This window comes from Scyliorhinus torazame, chromosome 2, assembly GCF_047496885.1.
Source record: "Scyliorhinus torazame isolate Kashiwa2021f chromosome 2, sScyTor2.1, whole genome shotgun sequence".
Taxonomy (NCBI): domain Eukaryota; kingdom Metazoa; phylum Chordata; class Chondrichthyes; order Carcharhiniformes; family Scyliorhinidae; genus Scyliorhinus; species Scyliorhinus torazame.
Window position 1 is genome coordinate 173704924 of NC_092708.1, and position 20534 is coordinate 173725457.

At 47.0% G+C, this 20534-nt stretch overlaps 1 protein-coding gene across 5 annotated transcripts in view; it reads left to right on the forward strand.

The window, feature by feature from the left end:
* unc80 (unc-80 homolog (C. elegans)) overlaps positions 1–20534 on the forward strand; it is a 599468-nt gene that overhangs the window by 441741 nt on the left and 137193 nt on the right. For all 5 annotated transcript variants that reach the window (XM_072480367.1, XM_072480341.1, XM_072480351.1 and 2 more), the window contains 3 exons: positions 5982–6116; positions 6965–7103; positions 13749–13845. In XM_072480367.1, coding sequence (XP_072336468.1) covers positions 5982–6116; positions 6965–7103; positions 13749–13845 — 371 coding nt within the window. The remainder of the gene's footprint in view (positions 1–5981; positions 6117–6964; positions 7104–13748; positions 13846–20534) is intronic.

Consider the following 20534-nt stretch of genomic DNA (forward strand, 5'->3'; position numbering starts at 1 on the left):
ATACTCCTGATAGCCAGTTGGTGAAGGAAAAATCCAAAGCCTATCTTTACTTGGGATAGGTTTATTAACAGAGGAAAATATAACTGTTGGAAAACTCCTGACATCATTCCACTCTTGTCTCCGTGCATGTCCAATTGTATGTGCTCAAGTAACCATCTAATCAATGCCCTCCAGCTTTATTACTTAACTTTGATGGTTCAGTTCAACTTTGGCCTTTTAGTATGAGCTGTGGCTCAGTTGGTAGCAATCTTGCTTTCTACACCACACAGTTGTGGGTTCATGTCCAACTCCAGAGACTTGAGTATGAAAATCTATTCCAATGCAATACTAAAAGAGAGCTGTACTCTCAGAAGTGTTGTCATTCAGATGACATATTAAACCATAAGAACAAACAAAGAACAAAGAAATGTACAGCACAGGAACAGGCCCTTCGGCCCTCCAAGCCCGTGCCGACCATGCTGCCCGACTAAACTACAATCTTCTACACTTCCTGGGTCCGTATCCTTCTATTCCCATCCTATTCATATATTTGTCAAGATGCCCCTTAAATGTCCCTATCGTCCCTGCTTCCACTACCTCCTCCGGTAGCGAGTTCCAGGCACCCACTACCCTCTGCGTAAAAAACTTGCCTCGTACATCTACTCTAAACCTTGCCCCTCTCACCTTAAACCTATGCCCCCTAGTAATTGACCCCTCTACCCTGGGGAAAAGCCTCTGACTATCCACTCTGTCTATGCCCCTCATAATTTTGTATACCTCTATCAGGTCTCCCCTCAACCTCCTTCGTTCCAGTGAGAACAAACCGAGTTTATTCAACCGCTCCTCATAGCTAATGCCCTCCATACCAGGCAACATTCTGGTAAACCTCTTCTGCACTCTCTCTAAAGCCTCCACATCCTTCTGGTAGTGTGGCGACCAGAATTGAACACTGTACTCCAAGTGTGGCCTAACTAAGGTTCTGTACAGCTGCAACATGACTTGCCAATTCTCATACTCAATCCCCCGGCCAATGAAGGCAAGCATGCCGTATGCCTTCTTGACTACCTTCTCCACCTGTGTTGCCCCTTTCAATGACCTGTGGACCTGTACTCCTAGATCTCTTTGACTTTCAATACTCTTGAGGGTTCTACCATTCACTGTATATTCCCTACCTGCATTAGACCTTCCAAAATGCATTACCTCACATTTGTCCGGTTTAAACTCCATCTGCCATCTCTCCGCCCAAGTCTCCAGACAATCTAAATCCTGCTGTATCCTCCGACAGTCCTCATCGCTATCCGCAATTCCACCAACCTTTGTGTCGTCTGCAAACTTACTAATCAGACCAGTTACATTTTCCTCCAAATCATTTATATATACTACAAAGAGCAAAGGTCCCAGCACTGATCCCTGTGGAACACCACTGGTCACAGCCCTCCAATTAGAAAAGCATCCTTCCATTGCTACTCTCTGCCTTCTATGACCTAGCCAGTTCTGTATCCACCTTGCCAGCTCACCCCTGATCCCGTGTGACTTCACCTTTTGTACTAGTCTACCATGAGGGACCTTGTCAAAGGCCTTACTGAAGTCCATATAGGCAACATCTACTGCCCTACCTGCATCAATCATCTTAGTGACCTCCTCAAAAAACTCTATCAAGTTAGCGAGACACGACCTCCCCTTCACAAAACCGTGCTGCCTCTCACTAATACGTCCATTTGCTTCCAAATGGGAGTTGATCCTGTCTCGAAGAATTCTCTCCAGTAATTTCCCTACCACTGAAGTAAGGCTCACCGGCCTGTAGTTCCTGGGATTATCCTTGCTACCCTTCTTAAACAGAGGAACAACATTGGCTATTCTCCAGTCCTCCGGGACATCCCCTGAAGACAGCGAGGATCCAAAGATTTCTGTCAAGGCCTCAGCAATTTCCTCTCCAGCCTCCTTCAGTATTCTGGGGTAGATCCCATCAGGCCCTGGGGACTTATCTACCTTAATATTTTTTAAGACACCCAACACCTCGTCTTTTTGGATCACAATGTGACCCAGGCTATCTACACCCCCTTCTCCAGACTCAACATCTACCAATTCCTTCTCTTTGGTGAATACTGAGGCAAAGTATTCATTTAGTACCTCGCCCATTTCCTCTGGCTCCACACATAGATTCCCTTGCCTATCCTTCAGTGGGCCAACCCTTTCCCTGGCTACCCTCTTGCTTTTTATGTACGTGTAAAAAGCCTTGGGATTTTCCTTAACCCTATTTGCCAATGACTTTTCGTGACCCCTTCTAGCCCTCCTGACTCCTTGCTTAAGTTCCTTCCTACTTTCCTTATATTCCACGCAGGCTTCGTCTGTTCCCAGCCTTTTAGCCCTGACAAATGCCTCCTTTTTCTTTTTGACGAGGCCTACAATATCACTCGTCATCCAAGGTTCCCGAAAATTGCCGTATTTATCTTTCTTCCTCACAGGAACATGCCGGTCCTGTATTCCTTTCAACTGCCACTTGAAAGCCTCCCACATGTCAGATGTTGATTTGCCCTCAAACATCCGCCCCCAATCTATGTTCTTCAGTTCCCACCTAATATTGTTATAATTAGCCTTCCCCCAATTTAGCACATTCATCCTCGGACCACGCTTATCCTTGTCCACCAGTACTTTAAAACTTACTGAATTGTGGTCACTGTTACCGAAATGCTCCCCTACTGAAACATCTACCACCTGGCCGGGCTCATTCCCCAATACCAGGTCCAGTACCGCCCCTTCCCTAGTTGGACTGTCTACATATTGTTTTAAGAAGCCCTCCTGGATGCTCCTTACAAACTCCGCCCCGTCTAAGCCCCTGGCACTAAGTGAGTCCCAGTCAATATTGGGGAAGTTGAAGTCTCCCATCACCACAACCCTGTTGTTTTTACTCTTTTCCAAAATCTGTCTACCTATCTGCTCCTCTATCTCCCGCTGGCTGTTGGGAGGCCTGTAGTATACCCCCAACATTGTGACTGCACCCTTCTTATTCCTGATCTCTACCCATATAGCCTCACTGCCCTCTGAGGTGTCCTCTCGCAGTACAGCTGTGATATTCTCCCGAACAAGTAGCGCAACTCCACCTCCCCTTTTACATCCCCCTCTATCCCGCCTGAAACATCTAAATCCTGGAACGTTTAGCTGCCAATCCTGCCCTTCCCTCAACCAGGTCTCTGTAATGGCAACAACATCATAGTTCCAAGTACTAATCCAAGCTCTAAGTTCATCTGCCTTACCCGTAATGCTCCTTGCATTAAAACATATGCACTTCAGGCCACCAGACCCGCTGTGTTCAGCAACTTCTCCCTGTCTGCTCTGCCTCAGAGCCACGCTGTCCCTATTCCCTAGTTCTCCCTCAATGCTCTCACCTTCTGACCAATTGCTCCCGTGCCCACCCCCCTGCCATACTAGTTTAAACCCTCCCGTGTGACACTAGCAAACCTCGCGGCCAGGATATTTATGCCTCTCTGGTTTAGATGCAACCCGTCCTTCTTATACAGGTCACACCTGCCCCGGAAGAGCTCCCAGTGGTCCAGATAATGGAAACCCTCCCTCCTACTCCAGCTGTTTAGCCACGTGTTTAGCTGCTCTATCTTCCTATTTCTAGCCTCACTGGCACGTGGCACAGGGAGTAATCCCGAGATTACAACCCTCACGGTCCTGTCTTTTAACTTTCTGCCTAGCTCCCTGAACTCCTGCTGCAGGACCTCATGCCCCTTCCTGCCTATGTCGTTAGTACCAATATGTACAACGACCTCTGCCTGTTTGCCCTCCCCCTTCAGGATGCCCTCTACCCGTTCGGAGACATCCTGGACCCTGGCACCAGGGAGGCAACATACCATCCTGGAGTCTCTTTCACGTCCACAGAAGCGCCTATCTGTGCCCCTGACTGTAGAGTCCCCTATTACTATTACTCTCCTGCGCTTTGACCCTCCCTTCTGAACATCAGAGCCAGCCGTGGTGCCACTGCTCTGGCTGCTGCTGTTTTCCCCTGATAGGCTACCCCCCCCGACAGTATCCAAAGGGGTATATCTGTTCGAGAGGGGGACAACCACAGGGGATTCCTGCACTGACTGCCTGCCCTTTCTGGTGGTCACCCATTTCTCTGCCTGCACCTTGGGTGTGACCACATTTACATAACTGCGATCTATGACGCTTTCCGCCACCTGCATGCTCCTAAGTGCATCCAATTGCTGCTCCAACCGAACCATGCGGTCTGTGAGGAGCTCCAGTTGGGTGCACTTTCTGCAGATGAAGCCATCCAGGACGCTGGAAGCCTCCCGGACCTGCCACATCTTACAGTCAGAGCACAGCACCCCTCTAACTGACATTGCGTCAATTAATTGAAATTAAAATTAAAATTTGTCTTTTTTTTTAAAAATATTTTTTTTTAAATTTCAAAGTTACTGTCAACTATCTGTTTCCTAGCACTAGATTTCTAACAGAAATGTGATAGCTAACTATAGTACTCTCCGATCTCTGGCTTAGATATCCCTCTAAATTATAATTAAGTTATTATGTTTAATTAGTTACCAAATACTAGCCACAGCTTTTCTGTGATGTCACTTCAGTTTCCCCCCGACACACACAATTTGAAAAAAGGTATAAAAGTAAAAATAAGTAAAAATCACTTACTTTCCTTCTTACCTTCTGAGTGTCTTGGATGTTCTCAGGTTCTCTCGCTGACAGAGACTGCTCCTCCACCTCCGAACCTTGACCTGCACAATGCTAATAATATAATCATATAATATGGCACTTACCTCACACCAATGGGTCTTATTATTAGGTTAGAGGAGGAGGGCGGGTGGGAGACACTACACGTGTAGTGCCTCGGGTTTCCTCTCCACCAGGATTTATTAGTTGGGGGGGGGGGACTTCCATCAGGTCCGCGGGTCGAACTTCCGGTTCCCGCCTTATATAAAAACAAATAAAACAGAAAAAAACAGACACGGGACCAGGTAAGGGTTTTTAAATTCACTACTCACCTCCCAGAAGGCCCCTGCGCACCGCTGCCGCCGAAATCCAAAGGGCTGCTCCTGTAAAGGTAAGTGGTTTTAAAGTCGCTACTCACCTCCCAGAAGGCCCCTGCGCACCGCTGCCGCCGAAATCCAAAGGGCTGCTCCTGTAAAGGTAAGTGGTTTTAAAGTCGCTACTCACCTCCCAGAAGGCCCCTGCGCACCGCTGCCGCCGAAATCCAAAGGGCTGCTCCTGTAAAGGTAAGAGTTTTTAAATTCACTACTCGCCTCCCAGAAGGCCCCTGCGCACCACTGCCGCCGAAATCCAAAGGGCTGCTCCTGTAAAGGTAAGTGGTTTTAAATTCACTACTCACCTCCCAGAAGGCCCCTGCGCACCGCTGCCGTCAAAATCCAAAGGATTAAATATTAAATCACTCTCTTGTGTGGATGGATGCAAAGGATTCCACGGCATTTGTTTGAACAAGAGCAGGGGACTTATCCAAGTACCATGATCAATATTTATCTCATGATCAACATCACTTGAAAAAACAGATTATCTGGTCGTTATCACATTGCTGTTTTGGGAAGCTTACTGTGCACGCTTCATTTGTTGTATTTCCTACATTACAAGAGTGACTTCAAATTCAATGTATTTGTTCCCTGTAAAATCTTTTAGGACTTTTTGAGGTCCTGAAAGACGCTACACAAATGCATGTCAGTCCTCTTTTCTGTAACAGTAAAAATAGCATAATTTTCCTTCATAATCATACACGTGAACGAATTAATCATAGACTATGGGTGAAATACTCTGGCATCCCCATGGTATGTTTCTCAGTGGCATGAAACGACTCGACGGTGGGATCTTCTGGTCCTCCACTGTCCATGGGATTTCCCATTGAATCCACCCTGGCAGCAGGGTATGCTGTCAGTGGGAACAGAAGATCCCACTGGCGTGAACAGCCGGAAGATCTCGCCCTGTGTATACTTTTGACTTGTATTCACATTGTTTTAAAATTTTCTCTCCTACAGGTCTATGCTGATTATGAAAGCAATCCATTACTACGCCAAGCAATCGAGTTTTCATGTCGCCAGTTTTATATCTTGCATCGAAAGCCTTTTATTCTCCAGTTATTTGCAAGCGCAGCACCATTACTGGAATTCTCAGTAAGCAAACAAAATTCACTTTGCATTCCACCCCCCAATTATAATTCAAAATGAAAGATTTTAGATGTTACCCCAGATGATTCCCATCAAAATGGAATTACAGTATATTAATGCCAAAAGTAACAATGTTGTAGTCCAGGACTATTAATTAGATCACACTCTTCATGGGCATACATCCCAATGTTGATTGTTTGTCAGCTATAGTTGGCATAAGTTTTTTTCATGCTAGTAAGTTGCTGACTGACTACATCTTATTGATAGAGGGACATCACTAGACTCGAAATTCAAAATCTTGCAAAGCCAGTCTCACATGGACTATCAATTTTCAATCCGTAAAATAAAAGTATCAGCAATTGGTTTTACTTTTTAGTCACTTTATGAGTCATTTCTTCCCCTCTCTCCTCCTGAATATTGGATTTAGTTTCACAGCTGGCTGACACTTAAGTGGTGACTCTTCATACTTGAGTGGAACTGTGAATGTTACATGATTGGTCAACTATCAGGAGCTCATAAATATCCTTGATCCTATCCTCAGATGACATTAACAGATGTACATTTTCATCTGGGATTACTGAATAGTAATCAGGGAGAGAAACTAGGCTATTGCCTTCTAACACAGGGCGGCAGAAGCCTGTTGTAGCTATCTACCACTTCTCTGGCTGAAATCAGATACAAATTAAATTTGTTACCTTCCTGTTCTGTGTGGCTCAAATCGTATAATTTAACTCGTTGAATGATTGAGAAAGCCTTCATTTAAGAATTTAAATGAAACTATACAGGAAAATTAATGTCAGTGTTGAAAACAAAATTTTGCATCAAAGGAAACTGCATTTGGCTTTTGTATTTAGGATGTTACAACCAGCGGATCAGCCAAAGGCGTATCTTCGCAATGTCTGTTTGACCTTTTGGTGTCCTTGGAGGGTGATACACAAGATACATTGGATGTGCTGGAATTAGTAAAAGCTGAGAAACCACTAAAGTCTCTAGGTAATCGTGATTACATTCAGTAATTGCCAATGATGTGTAATAAGCAATTTATGCATTGAAAATATTCATTATTTTCTGCTGAAGATAATCACATTTAATGAATTGTAGTATTATGACAATTTTCAATGTATGACTTTGTAATCCATTTTTCCTGAAAGAGAAGTATCAAGTAGCAGTAAGGAATCACCTGATCAAAGTTTCATTATAGTGTAACTATGCTACCATGCAATGTAGTAATACATGTAATTATTCGAGTGTAAGAAATGTTTGGATTAAATTTATTATCTTGATTTTCATTATTGACAGCTTTATTCTCAGATTTTCCCTGTCACTGAGTGTCATTACATTCTTGCTTATCTGTTATTCCTTAGCTTCTACAACCATGCTTACTATATTTGTAATTAAAATAATCAGAATTACAGGGTGCGATCGAACGGCCTCATCGTGCCCGACTCAGTGATGCGACACGACTGTTGCCTGATTTGCCTGTTGACGTTCGGAATGCCTAGTGAGATCCAATGAGATCTTGCAAGACGTTATAATCTGGATCGCGCCCTCACTGGGCAAGATCCAGATTTACATACTTTAAGTGAGCTATTAGGCTAATTTAAAAATGTTGATGCCCGATTCCCCTGAGGCCTGAGAACAAATGCACGCGCCTGCCGTTTAGGACTGGTCCACACCCTAGCGGCACCTGGGATGAGTCTTCCATGTTATTGAAGGCCTCGGGTGGTCGGGCTCTGGGCAGGATGGTACACTGGCACTGCCGTGGTGCCAGGATGGCAGTGCCAGGTTGCATGTGCCAGGGATCTGGCCTGGGGTGCCCCGTCCTTAAGAGGTGGGTGAGAGGGGATCGAGAACCCTCTAATTGGTAAGTTGGGGAATTGGGAGGGTCAGGAGGCCGCGGTGGGGAACCTGAGGGGAGCTGAGAGATTAGGACGGCATTTAAAAATGGTGCCCCGATCCCTTCCTACACTGGCAAGCTGAGCTCATCAGAGTCCCATTTGATTGCTGCAGGTGCCGAGAAACACCCCGCTACACCCGACCAAAATGGACTCTGTTTTCTGGGCATTAAATCGCGCACAGAGTAACTATTAGCCTTATTTTAACTCCAAAAACAAATATTTTATACATATCGTCAGATACTTCCCTGAAAGATAGTTGATATATAGGGGGCGCGATTCTCCACTCCCACGCCGGTTGGGAGAATCACCTGGGCCGCCAAAATTTCCCAGAACGCCGGTCTGACGCCCTCCCGTGATTCTCCCAAGCGGCGGGAACGGCCCGGTCGAGTTTCGCGGGCCGCAGGCCGGAGAATCGCCGGAGACACCGAAAACGGCGATTCTCCGGCACCCCTGCTATTCTGAGGCCCGGATGGGGCAAGCGGCCAGGCCAAAACGGCAGGTTCCCCCCGGCGCCGTCCACACCTGGTCGCTGCAGTCGTGAGCGGTGCGTGAACGCTGGGGGGGGCGGCCTGCGGGGGGTGCGAGGGGGGATCCTGCACCGGGGGGTACCTCAGATGTGCGTGGCCCGCGATCGGTGCCCACCGATCGTCGGGCCGTCCTCTCTGAAGGAGGACCTCCTTCATTCTGCGGCCCCGCAAGATCCGTCAGACATCTTCTTGCGGGGCGGACTTAGAGAGGACGGCAACCACGCATGCGCGGATGACGCCCGTTATGCGGCGCCGGCTGCGTCATCTATGCGGCGACGCTTTTACGCGGGCGACAAGGCCTGGCGCGTGTAGATGATGCGGCCCCGATCCTGGCCCATTGTCAGGGCCTGAATCGGTCGGGACCGGGGCCGTTTCCCGGCGTCGTGAACCTCGACGGCGTTCACGACGGTGCGGCCACTTTGGCGCGGGAGTGGAGAATCTCGCCCAGGGTTATCACTTTTAATTGTTTCAATGTTTGATTCTTAATGCCTCGAATGTGTCTGTTTTTTACCAAAATGACTTTTCCTACAGAATCTGCAAGAATTCAGCAAGATCTTTTTGATTCTGTTGTTTGATCAGTAAAATCACTAGTTTATTCAAAATCTTAAACAAAAGCAGAAAAAGTTTAAAAAAGAAAAGTTGTTCCAAACAATTAAATTATGCTGAGACTATTCTCGAGGGCATTTAGGGATGGGCAATAAATGATGGCCCAGCCAGTGATGCCTCTCTGCTATGAATGAATAGAAACCTGATAAACTGAGTACTTTGGCTCCAATTTATAAGGAAAGAGGGTGAGTTTCTTTGTCATTTTATTGCTCTTCTGGATGGAGAACTAATGGGAAAAAAAACTTTCTGTTCCCTTGAGAAAATAAAAAGAATTCTAGATGCCCCTTGATTGTTACTTCTTGTTTTGCGATATGTTTTATTTGAGTTTTCATATTTTATATCCAACAAATTATAAATTATGCATTATCCAAAATAAACGCGCAAAAAACAACACTTTTATTTATAAGCGAGCACCTTCATAACAACAACTGTGGCTGTGACCCCCTTTAACTGGCATACATATTTTACATTCCCCAATGTGGGCAAGACACATATTTACAGGTATTTGTATACAATTTGGTTTTGCCTTAGCTTGCCATCAAACCGGTCCCTTGCGTCTTTGTCCCTCCTGCTCGTAGCTTGCGTTACTTTATTTTCCTTTTTGTTTGCCTTTCCCGCCCCACTGTCATTCCCCCCCGCCCCCCCTCACTTCCCCTCCCCCTTGCTGTACTGGTTGCTGGCTGCGAACAGGTCTTGAAACAAATTGGTGAACAGCTTCCAAGTTCTATGGAAGCCTACTTCCGATCCGCGGATGGTGAATTTTATTTTCTCCAGCGTGAGAAATTCTGCAAGTTCGCACAGCCAGTCTGCAGTCTTGGGTGGTGCTACCAATAGCCAACTGAGCAGGATTCTCTGGTGGGCAATCAAGGAGGCAAAGGCTAGGGCGTCGACCCCCCCTTCCCCAAATGAAAAACTGGCTGATCTGATACCCCGAAGACTGCCACGTTTAGGGCATGGCTCAACCCTCACTCCCACAACCCTGGACATGGCCTCGAAGAAGGATGTCCAATATCCGACAAACCTGGGGTAAGCCAGGAACATGTGGGTGTGGTATGCCGAGACGCCCTGGCACTGTTGGCATTTGTCCTCCACCTCTGGGAATAACCTGCTCATTCAAGTTCTTGTTAGGTCAGGTGTGCACTGTACACCACCTTCAGCCCTGCGCAAGTGGAGGTGAAGTTTGCCCTGTGCAATGCTTCAATCTAGAGCCCTCCTAACCCTGTACCTAGTTTCTCCTCCCATTTTTTTCTTTGTCTCATGGGAGGAGAGTATCTCCTCCAGCAGTCACCCATACATATCCCCACAGCTCCCCTCCCCTAGGTCACCCACGTTCAGTTTTCTGGTGATATGCCAATGGGCTATATCATAGATGGATGGTGTGCGACCTCCAACCAGCAGGTGGTGGTGTAGGCACTCCATGTGGTCTCTAGATCAAGGTCATGTGACCAGTGACTCCCATATAAGGGGAGACACAGCCGGCGATCTTGAGAAGAAGGTGGAAAGGGTAATAAGACATACAAGTGAATGGTCAGTGCAAGGTGCAGATTCCAGAGGAGTAATAAGCATACTCCGTGATAACATGCTCTGTATCAGATTGCAATCTTATCACACGAGACTCAATAAACGATTCTGGTAAGCTATAAAGGACCAAACACAGCATGGTACCACGAGTGCTGAAGATTTAAAGATACCGGCGACAGTGATAACGTTAGGCATTCGGCTTGAAGACCTGTCTGATGAACTGTAGCCTGAGGTGACCCAACACATATTAAAATGCTGATGCACGGGATGGACAGACTGAGGGCCCCCCACCAGCTTCAGATGTCCGGTAACGTAGGTGAGCACTGGTGGCTGTTCAAACAACAGTTCAAAATTTATGTTTCAGCCATGGGCCTACAGGCGCACCCTGGGAAAGGTGAATCGCATTGCTGCTAACGGTAGCAGGTCCACAAGTGCTCAAAATGTATAACTCGTTTGTGTTTGATAATGTGGAGGATCACAAGAAATTTGCTGAAGTGATGAAGCACTTTGTTAAGCATTGTTCCCCTATGAAGAATGAAAAGTTTGAGCGCTATATGTTCCGTATGCGTACCCAGAGACCTGGCGAAACATTTGACAGTTTTGTCACAGACTTGCGGCTGAAGGTCCAGCCATGGAACTTCAGTGACCTGAAATCTTCGCTGATCCATGACCAAATCGTCTTTGGTGTAGCTGATGATAAGCTTTTATATATTGTAGGGGGAAGATTTGTTGCTGGAAAAGAAGGTTAAAATTTGCCAAGTGAGCGAGATAGCTGCACAGAGAATAAGCATACGCTGCTCAAACATTTTGCATCAACTTGGAAGAAGAAGCCAGCGCCATTAGTGCTATGTCGCACGTCATGAAGAAACGTGGTCTCAGTGCGGGTGGTAATTTTAAATGGCCGACAGGAGCCGCTGCCACCACCTTGTGCTAAAAGTGTGGCACCCGACATGGCCCCCAGCAATGTCCGGTCTTTGGAAAAGTTTGTCTCAGGAGCGGCCGTGCTGGACATTTTGCAAAACAATGTTTTGCGCGTTCTACCATGGACCATGCACAAACGGTGCATGTTGTTGATGAGACAAATACTGAAAAACAGTTTTCATCGATCTCATCAACCAGAAGAGTCCCAACCAGAAAGATGAAAACAAAATCCTTAGAAAGACTGAAGATAATAAGAAAGCTCCAAAAACTTTGCGCCCTATTAAAATAGATGGTGATACTGATTATTGCTTTCATACGTTGTGACTTTGACCCTAAAAATGACAGCCAACCTTGTGAGTCGACATGCTTTGCAGCAGGACTTCGCTGATCGGACAGGGCTGATGATAGTCTTCGGAACAAAAACTATGAAGACCTTCGATGTTTGCGAACTAGTACTCCCAGTGGCAGGCATGAAGCACACAATACTCTTTCACATGTACACATGGAGGTGGACTTGGGATAAATCATGTGAATCTGCTCCTGCACCCCCCTTAAGAATTTTACCACTTATTTTAAATTGTCTCTCCATATTCTTCCAACCAAAATGCATCACCTCACACTTCTCTGCATTGAACTTCATCTGTCCATTCCACCAACTTGTCTATGTCCTTTTGAGGTTCTACACCAGTGTTTTTCAAACTTTTTTTCCAGGGACCCATTTTTACCAACCGGCCAACCTTCGGAACCCAACTCGGCCGACCTTGGCGACCCATGCCAGCTGACCTTCACGACCCAAGCCGGCCGACCTTCGCGACCCACGCTGACCGACATTTGTGGCCCACGCCGGCCGACCTTTGTGGCCCACGCCGGCCGACCTTTGTGGCCCACACCGGCCGACCTTCGCGACCCACGCCGACCGACCTTTGTGGCCCACGCCGGCCGACCTTTGTGGCCCACGCCGGCCGACCATCGCGACCCACGCCGACTGACATTTGTGGCCCACGCCGGCCGACCTTTGTGGCCCACGCCGGCTGACCTGCGTGACCCACCATTTTCTCTTACCTTGTTTGTTGCTGACAAAAATAGAGGAAACAGTTTTGGGTCACTGGTCCCTTTGGTCCCTTTGGCCCCCCCGAATTTGAAAAAAAAAGGCTGCGACCATATTAAGAAAATGCGGCCGCACTGCGCATGCGTGCCCGATCATCGGTGTGCATGCGCATGCGGGCCAATTTTTTTTTTCTGTTCCTGGCCATTTTAAAGGTCGCTTGCAGCTGGCATTATTAAAAGCCGGCTGTTGCACGCGGATTTGCGTGATCGGGAGCACCGTGATGGACAGCTCTGCGACCCATCCGACACCCGCCCGTGACCCGCCCGCGGGGCGCGCCCCTGAGTTTGCCAATGCCTGTTCTACACTGTCCTCTTTACAGTTTCCAATACTTCCAAGTTTTCTGACATCTGCAAACTTTGAAACTGTCCCGTGCACACCAAGATTTAGATCATTAATATATCAGGAAAAGCAAAGGTCACAATACTGACCCCTGGGAAATACCACTACAAACCTTCCTCCAGCCTGAAAAATAACCATTGACCATTACTCTCTTGTTCCTATTATTCAGCCAGTTTTTGGATCCACATACAAAACATGCAAACATAGGTTTCCTTACCACCTTATCAACCTGTCATGCTTAGATTATAGACATTGTTGCCACTGTGCATCCTTGGTGAAGGGAGTGGATGTTTAAGGTGGAGGATGGGACGAGCGGGATTCTTTGTCCTGGATGGTGTTATGCTTCTTGAGTGTTGTTGGGGCTGCACTCATCCAGCCAAGTAGAGCGTATTCCATCACACTGTTGACTTTGCCTTGTAGATGGTGGACTGGCTTTGGGGAGTCATGAACTGAGTTACCTGCTGAATTCCCAACCTCTGACCTGCTATTGTAATTACAGTATTTATATCGCTGATTTATTTCAATTTTCTGGTCAGTGGTGTGATAGAGTAACATAAGAATTCTCTTTTCAGTCTCAGATCTCAAGTGAATTGAAATGATGTTGAGCAATATTAGCAAAATTAGAAGTTTCTCTCCTATTTTGAGGAAGCATATGTAGAATGATACCAGTGAAACAAACTCTACCTAAACTAAATAATTATCATTCATGTACTTCTAGATTTCTGCTATGGAAACGAAGATCTCGCCTTCTCTATCAGTGAAGCTATTAAACTGTGTGTTACTGTCGTTGCATATGCACCGGAATCACTTCGAAGGTACTGGATAATTATTTACGAAATAAATATGTAAAATAATAAGATTTTTTTTCATAACTATCCTTGTTATGTGCCTATGTTTGGTAATGCAGAATCTAACAGCAAAACAATGCATATTGCTGAGACTAAAAAATGATCATAGAATCCCTACAGCGCAGAAGGAGGCCATTCGGTCCATCAGGTCTGCACCGTCCCTCTAAAAGAGCACCCAACCTGGGCCCACTTCCACGCCCTACCACCTAACCCCACCTGGTCGTTGACACTAACCTGCACATCTTTGGACTGACTGAGGAAACTGGAGCACCCAAAGGAAATCCATGCAGACACGGGGAGATTATGCAAACTCTGCACAGAAAGTCACCCGAAGCCTGAATCGAACCTGGGTCCCAGATGCTGTGAGACAGCAGTGCTAACCACTGTGCCACCGTGCAGCCCCAAAACACACAAAATAAAAGGAAACACAAAATAAAATTAATTAATTAAACTTAAACCCTTAGCTTATTCCTAATAAACACATATATAACTTACTTAAAACTATCTGCAGTTCTGAACATCTCCCTTTTCTTAGGAAATCTTCATTCACTTTCTTTCGGGACCAACTCAAATATATGCCAGTCCTGTGGAATCGCAAGTGCTCTATGTGGACGAAAGTGGTCCCAGAGTGATTCAGATCCCGTTAATGGGCTAGCCGGTACCGGCACCACGTAGAACTTGCACAATTCCAATGCCTGCCAACACTTATCCCAGCCAAGTTGATGGCGCTAGTTGCTGGATCATGTCCATCCTGTTGATGGGTTGGCTGGGGCCAGAGGGTACCTAGAGGGGTGGCCTGGAGAGGCACCCCTACTACCCATGGCGCTAAGTTCCCAGTGGGCAGTCAGTGGCGTGATCAGCCTTGCAGGGTGCGGCAGTTCCGATCCATGCCCTGCCACCCCGGCCCCACGACCCACCTCCTAGCTGCCTCCCCCCCCAACCTCCCGGCTACTTCCCATAGCCAGAGGCACAACTGGTAGCACACTATAGCGATGTTGGATACTATTTGTACCCCCTCCCGTACCTTCATCAGCCACAGCACCTGTTTCCCGATTTGGAATACCACAAGTGAACTTCTCTGTCTGTAATTACACAGCTCTGTGTGTTAACGTTTGTCCTGCTCTCTATCCTAAAGCTCATGTTTATTCTTATGTCCATGTCCTCTCATTGTAAACCTTTAATGACTGGACAATGTTAGCTTCTGCATATTCTGTCCAACATTTACCTCTGGCAAATCACCATGTAGTCCTTGCTAATTTAAAGAAAACTACCAGAATTATTCAAGTCTTTATTTTCTCACAATTGGAAGGATCATAATGAAGCTACATTGTGTATTCTCTATTGTTTCATAGTTTTCTCACTAAAATTTCTGTAGATTCACTATTACATTTTGCTTTTATATTCTGAAGCTCTTAGTAAATCTTAGTATTCCTAATGGACTTTATATATCCATTGAGGTGTTCTTTATGGTCCTTTGTACCTGAATTCACAAATCATAGCTGCTCTTTCACATCACCCAGCTGTCTCTCATTCAGCCGATTTGCTTTTCCACAACTCTCCATAGAACTATAGAATTCCTACAGTGCAGAAGGAGACAATTCAGCCCATCGAGTCTGCACCAACCTTCTGAAAGAGAACCTTACCTTGGCCCACTACCCTGCCCTATCGCCGTAACTCCACCTAACCTGCACATCTGTAAGGACTTGGAGATGGTGAGAGACTGACAACCAGCGATGTCTTCCTCCCTGGGACCCTCCATGCTCTCATTGCTCTCCTCCCTTCCCCCCACATCCCCTGCCATTCGACACACCCTGCCCACGCACCCCCGGCTGCAGCGGCGGTCCCGAGTCACTGGACACCAGCCCCACTACCCCAGACACCCACATGGACCATTAACTGGACTGGGCACTAGTCCACTTCCTGTTTCACACTCCTACCCTCTGGTCACGGAAAGGTCCCCCTGGGGCCCAACCGCTGCGTGTTCAGATGTCAGCTGCGGTGTCTTTTGTGTTGCTTCCTGCAGTGTTCAGGCACAGTGTCGAGGCAACACGATCTGATTGGAATGCAAGGCAATAACTTCCGCATGCAACATGGCACTCCTACCCATGGGAATGCACTAGGGAGCTATGAAGTGCTCACTTAACTACGATTACCAATTCCTTATCAGCAATAGCCTTCAGCTGCACGGCCAAAGGCCTCCAGGGTCAGTAGGAGTTTGGGTGGCCGGTAGTACAGGCAGGCAGGGGCTGGGGTTGCCCCCATAATGGGTACACACGATTGAGGGGGGTGGCATGACAGACTCCCGGGCCGAGACGCTGCCCCTAGCCCAGGGGTGACCCCCCCTCAATCAATGGAGACCCATTCCCTTCCCCGAGATTGAGCCGCCCTCCAAGGGGGTTCCCCACCCCCCCACCCCGAGCACTGGGGCAGCACCCCGGTAACCCCGGGCTCATTGTCTTTGACCGAAAGTGTATACTCACCTCCTTGGATCCCCACCGCAGTCATTCCACCAGCTTCATGTTTTTAAAGAGGACTATCAATCGGCGCCCACGTGACCACTTTCTGGAGAGGCAGTTAGATCATGGAAGACCGTCAGATAGGGGGTCTTTCCCAATAATTATTTGGAGATTGGTTTTAAGTGGTGATTATTGGTTGCTCGCAACGCCATGGTGGGATCTTGATTTCACCAACGGGAGAGTCCTAGTTAGATCGCAAACCAATCGGTGCCTAGTGCGGATTTCGATTTTGTCCTCTCCGCCAAAACTGTGTTCTGAGAAAAACCAGATAAATTAAACAAAAGAACTATCCCCCAAAAGATCATCTCCATGGCAATGTGGCATGCCTTTGGCGGTTCTAAACAGAAATATAAACAAAATATAATTGACCTTTACGCCATCCTTTGATTTTATGATCAATGTCAAATATGAAACAATATATTTTGCAACAAGGTACAAAACCATGAGCCCACTGGAAGCAAAGTCGTGAGACCGGCTGGTCCAGCAGAAAGAAATCCTCTAACCCTCCCCATCTCCAACTGTCAGAATGAACATGATGGTAAACAACCTTTACCACTGTGGGCTCGCTGGTGTTTCATCAGGGCAGATGAATCTTTAAAACTCTTCCCACACTGAGAGCAGATGAATGGCCTCTCCCTGGTATGAACTCGTGTGTTATCAGATGGGATGAATTGCTGAATCCCTTCCCACACTCCAAGCAGGTGAATGGTCTCTCCCAGTGTGAATTCTCTGGTGTATCTGGGGGTGCCATAAACTGTTGAATGTTTTCCCTCACTCGGAGCAGGTGAATGGCCTCTCCTTGGTGTGAACTCACTTCATATAGAAAATGAAATGTAAAATTAAGCATATGACATATTGACCTAACTTATATACTTGTCATACTGGCAAAGGAAGAGAAAATTAAACAAATATGTAGCAGTCGTGATGAATTATAAGCCTATTTTACAGTGAAATAAAACAGAAATAGCAGCAACATGCATTCAGTAAACAGTCCAGATTATGCTGAAAAAATGATGGCATCTGAACGAAGAATACCATTATCAATACATATATCAGCCACCAATTTTTGATGAGGAAGAGATGCCCATGAATTGTGAATTAGCACAAGTTGCTGGCTGGTTTAAGGTCAGCTATGCAAAATGCCATCTCACAATTAACTTCTGTTATTTTCTTGAAGTTGCACATTAATTATCCATTAAATGTGCCACAGAAAACTAAACCTGTTATTTAACTGCACATGTATCCTTTTACCAATATGCTAATTGTTAAAGACTGCCAATCAACCTCCCCTGCTCAAAAGCTGAACACGTATAAGTGGGCTCTCACTCATTCAGCTTGTGAAATATTTGGGGAGTTTCAAAAAATGTTTTTTTTTTAAATATATATTTTTTTTCTGTCCCTAATTTTTTTTCACTCAATCTAATTTTTCTTTCACTCTCTCTATTTCTTGTTCTGTATTAATTTGACATTGAATCCTCCCACTTTAATTCACCCTGCTTCTTATTGCCTTTCCTCTGTTTCACAAACCTTGAATCTCATGGTTAAGAGACGCATTGTTTGTCCCACTGCTTATCAAGCTACCAGATATCCTGTTGCACTTGATGTTCAGCTTCCACTTTCAGAAACTTTGTTGGCAAAACATTTTAAAACCTTAAATGTGCATAAGTCTGACTAACTAGGAATATTGTCAGATCCCCTGCTGTTGAAACAATTGGGCCGGTCTGTCTCAAATGATGCCTGTCATTCAACAGCACTCGATTGAATGCAGTAATAAACTTCATCCTGGGAAATGCAGGAATATTACCAGCGACAAATACATTCTTGCTTACATATGAAAGACCATACTGTTGCCGTTCCAACAAAGATATTGTTACGTTTATTATTAATTTCACGATTTCATGCTCATCACAAATGTTATATTCTTAAGTACAAAGGGCAAATTCTCCATTTGGGAGAAATGCTGAGGCCGGGACTGAATCGCAAGTGCTCTATGTGGACGAAAGTGGTCCCAGAGTGATTCAGATCCCGTTAATGGGCTAGCCGGTACCGGCACCACGTAGAACTTGCACAATTCCAATGCCTGCCAACACTTATCCCAGCCAAGTTGATGGCGCTAGTTGCTGGATCGTGTCCATCCCGTTGATGGGTTGGCTGGGGCCAGAGGGTACGTAGAGGGGTGGCCTGGAGAGGCACCCCTATTACCCTTGGCGCAAAGTTCCCAGTGGGCAGTCAGTGGCGTTATCAGCCTTGCAGGGTGCGGCAATGCCGATCCATGCCCGGCCACCCCGGCCCCACGACCCACCTCCTAGCTGCCTCCCCCCCCCAACCTCCCGGCTACTTCCCATAGCCAGAGGCACAACTGGTAGCACACTATAGCGATGTTGGATACTATTTGTACCCCCTCCTGTACCTTCATCAGCCACAGCACCTGTTTCCCGATTTGGAATACCACAAGTGAACTTCTCTGTCTGTAATTACACAGCTCTGTGTGTAAACGTTTGTCCTGCTCTCTATCCTAAAGCTCATGTTTATTCTTATGTCCATGTCCTCTCATTGTAAACCTTTAATGACTGGACAATGTTAGCTTCTGCATATTCTGTCCAACATTTACCTCTGGCAAATCACCATGTAGTCCTTGCTAATTTAAAGAAAACTACCAGAATTATTCAAGTCTTTATTTTCTCACAATTGGAAGGATCATAATGAAGCTACATTGTGTATTCTCTATTGTTTCATAGTTTTCTCACTAAAATTTCTGTAGATTCACTATTACATTTTGCTTTTATATTCTGAAGCTCTTAGTAAATCTTAGTATTCCTAATGGACTTTATATATCCATTGAGGTGTTCTTTATGGTCCTTTGTACCTGAATTCACAAATCATAGCTGCTCTTTCACATCACCCAGCTGTCTCTCATTCAGCCGATTTGTTTTTCCACAACTCTCCATAGAACTATAGAATTCCTACAGTGCAGAAGGAGACAATTCAGCCGATCGAGTCTGCACCGACCTTCTGAAAGAGAACCCTACCTTGGCCCACTACCCTGCCCTATCGCCGTAACTCCACCTAACCTGCACATCCCTGGACAGTAAGGGGGCAATTTATCATGGCCAATCCACCTAACCTGCACATCTTTGGACTGTGGGAGGAAACCAGAGCACCCGGAGGAAACCCACGCAGACACGGGGAGAAAAATCCACACAGTCACCGTAGGCCAGAATTGAACCAAGATCCCTGGCGCTGTGAGGCAGCAGTGCCAACAACTGTGCCACCCTCCGCTATCTTCATTTTCACATGCACAAATGTACAGTTATTATCTGTTTTAATTATGAAAAGGTACCACTTCATATCCATTGACAGAATTTTGCCACTTACTTTTCCCTGTTCAACATCACGGGCGTCATTCTCCGTCCCCCCAGCGGGTCGGAGAATGGCCGTTGGCCGCCGTGAATCCCGCCCCCGCCGGTTGCCGAAGTTTCCGGTACCGGATATTCGGCGGGGGCGGGAATCGGGCCGTGCCGGTTGGCGGGCCCCCCCGCTGGATTCTCCGGCCCGGATGTCCCGCCGATAAATTGCCTGTCCCGCCGGCGTGGATTAAACCACCTTTTGAACGACGGGACAAGGCGGCGTGGGCGGGCTCCGGGGTCCTGGGGGGGGCGCGGGGCGATCTGGCCCCGGGGGGTGCCCCCACGCTGGCCTGGCCCACGATCAGGGCCCACCGATCCGCGGGCGGGCCTGTGCCGTGGGGGCACTCTTTCCCTTCCGCCTCCACCACGGTCTCCACCATGGCGGAGGCGGAAGAGACTCCCTCCACTGCGCATGCGCGGGAAACTGTCAGCGGCCGCTGACGCTCCCGTGCATGCGCCGCCCCGAGATGTCATTTCCCCGCCAGCTGGCGGGGCAACAAAGGCCGTTTCTGCCAGTGGGCGGGGCGGAAATTCCTCCGGCGTCGGCCTAGCCCCTCAATGTTGGGGCTCGGCCCCCAAAGATGCGGAGCATTCTCACCTTTGGGGCGGCGCGATGCCCGTCTGATTGGCACCGTTTTGGGCGCCAGTCGGCGGACATCGCGCCATTTCGGGAGAATTTCGCCCCATATCATCAATAAGATCGGAACAAAACTTTAACTTTGATAATTGCACC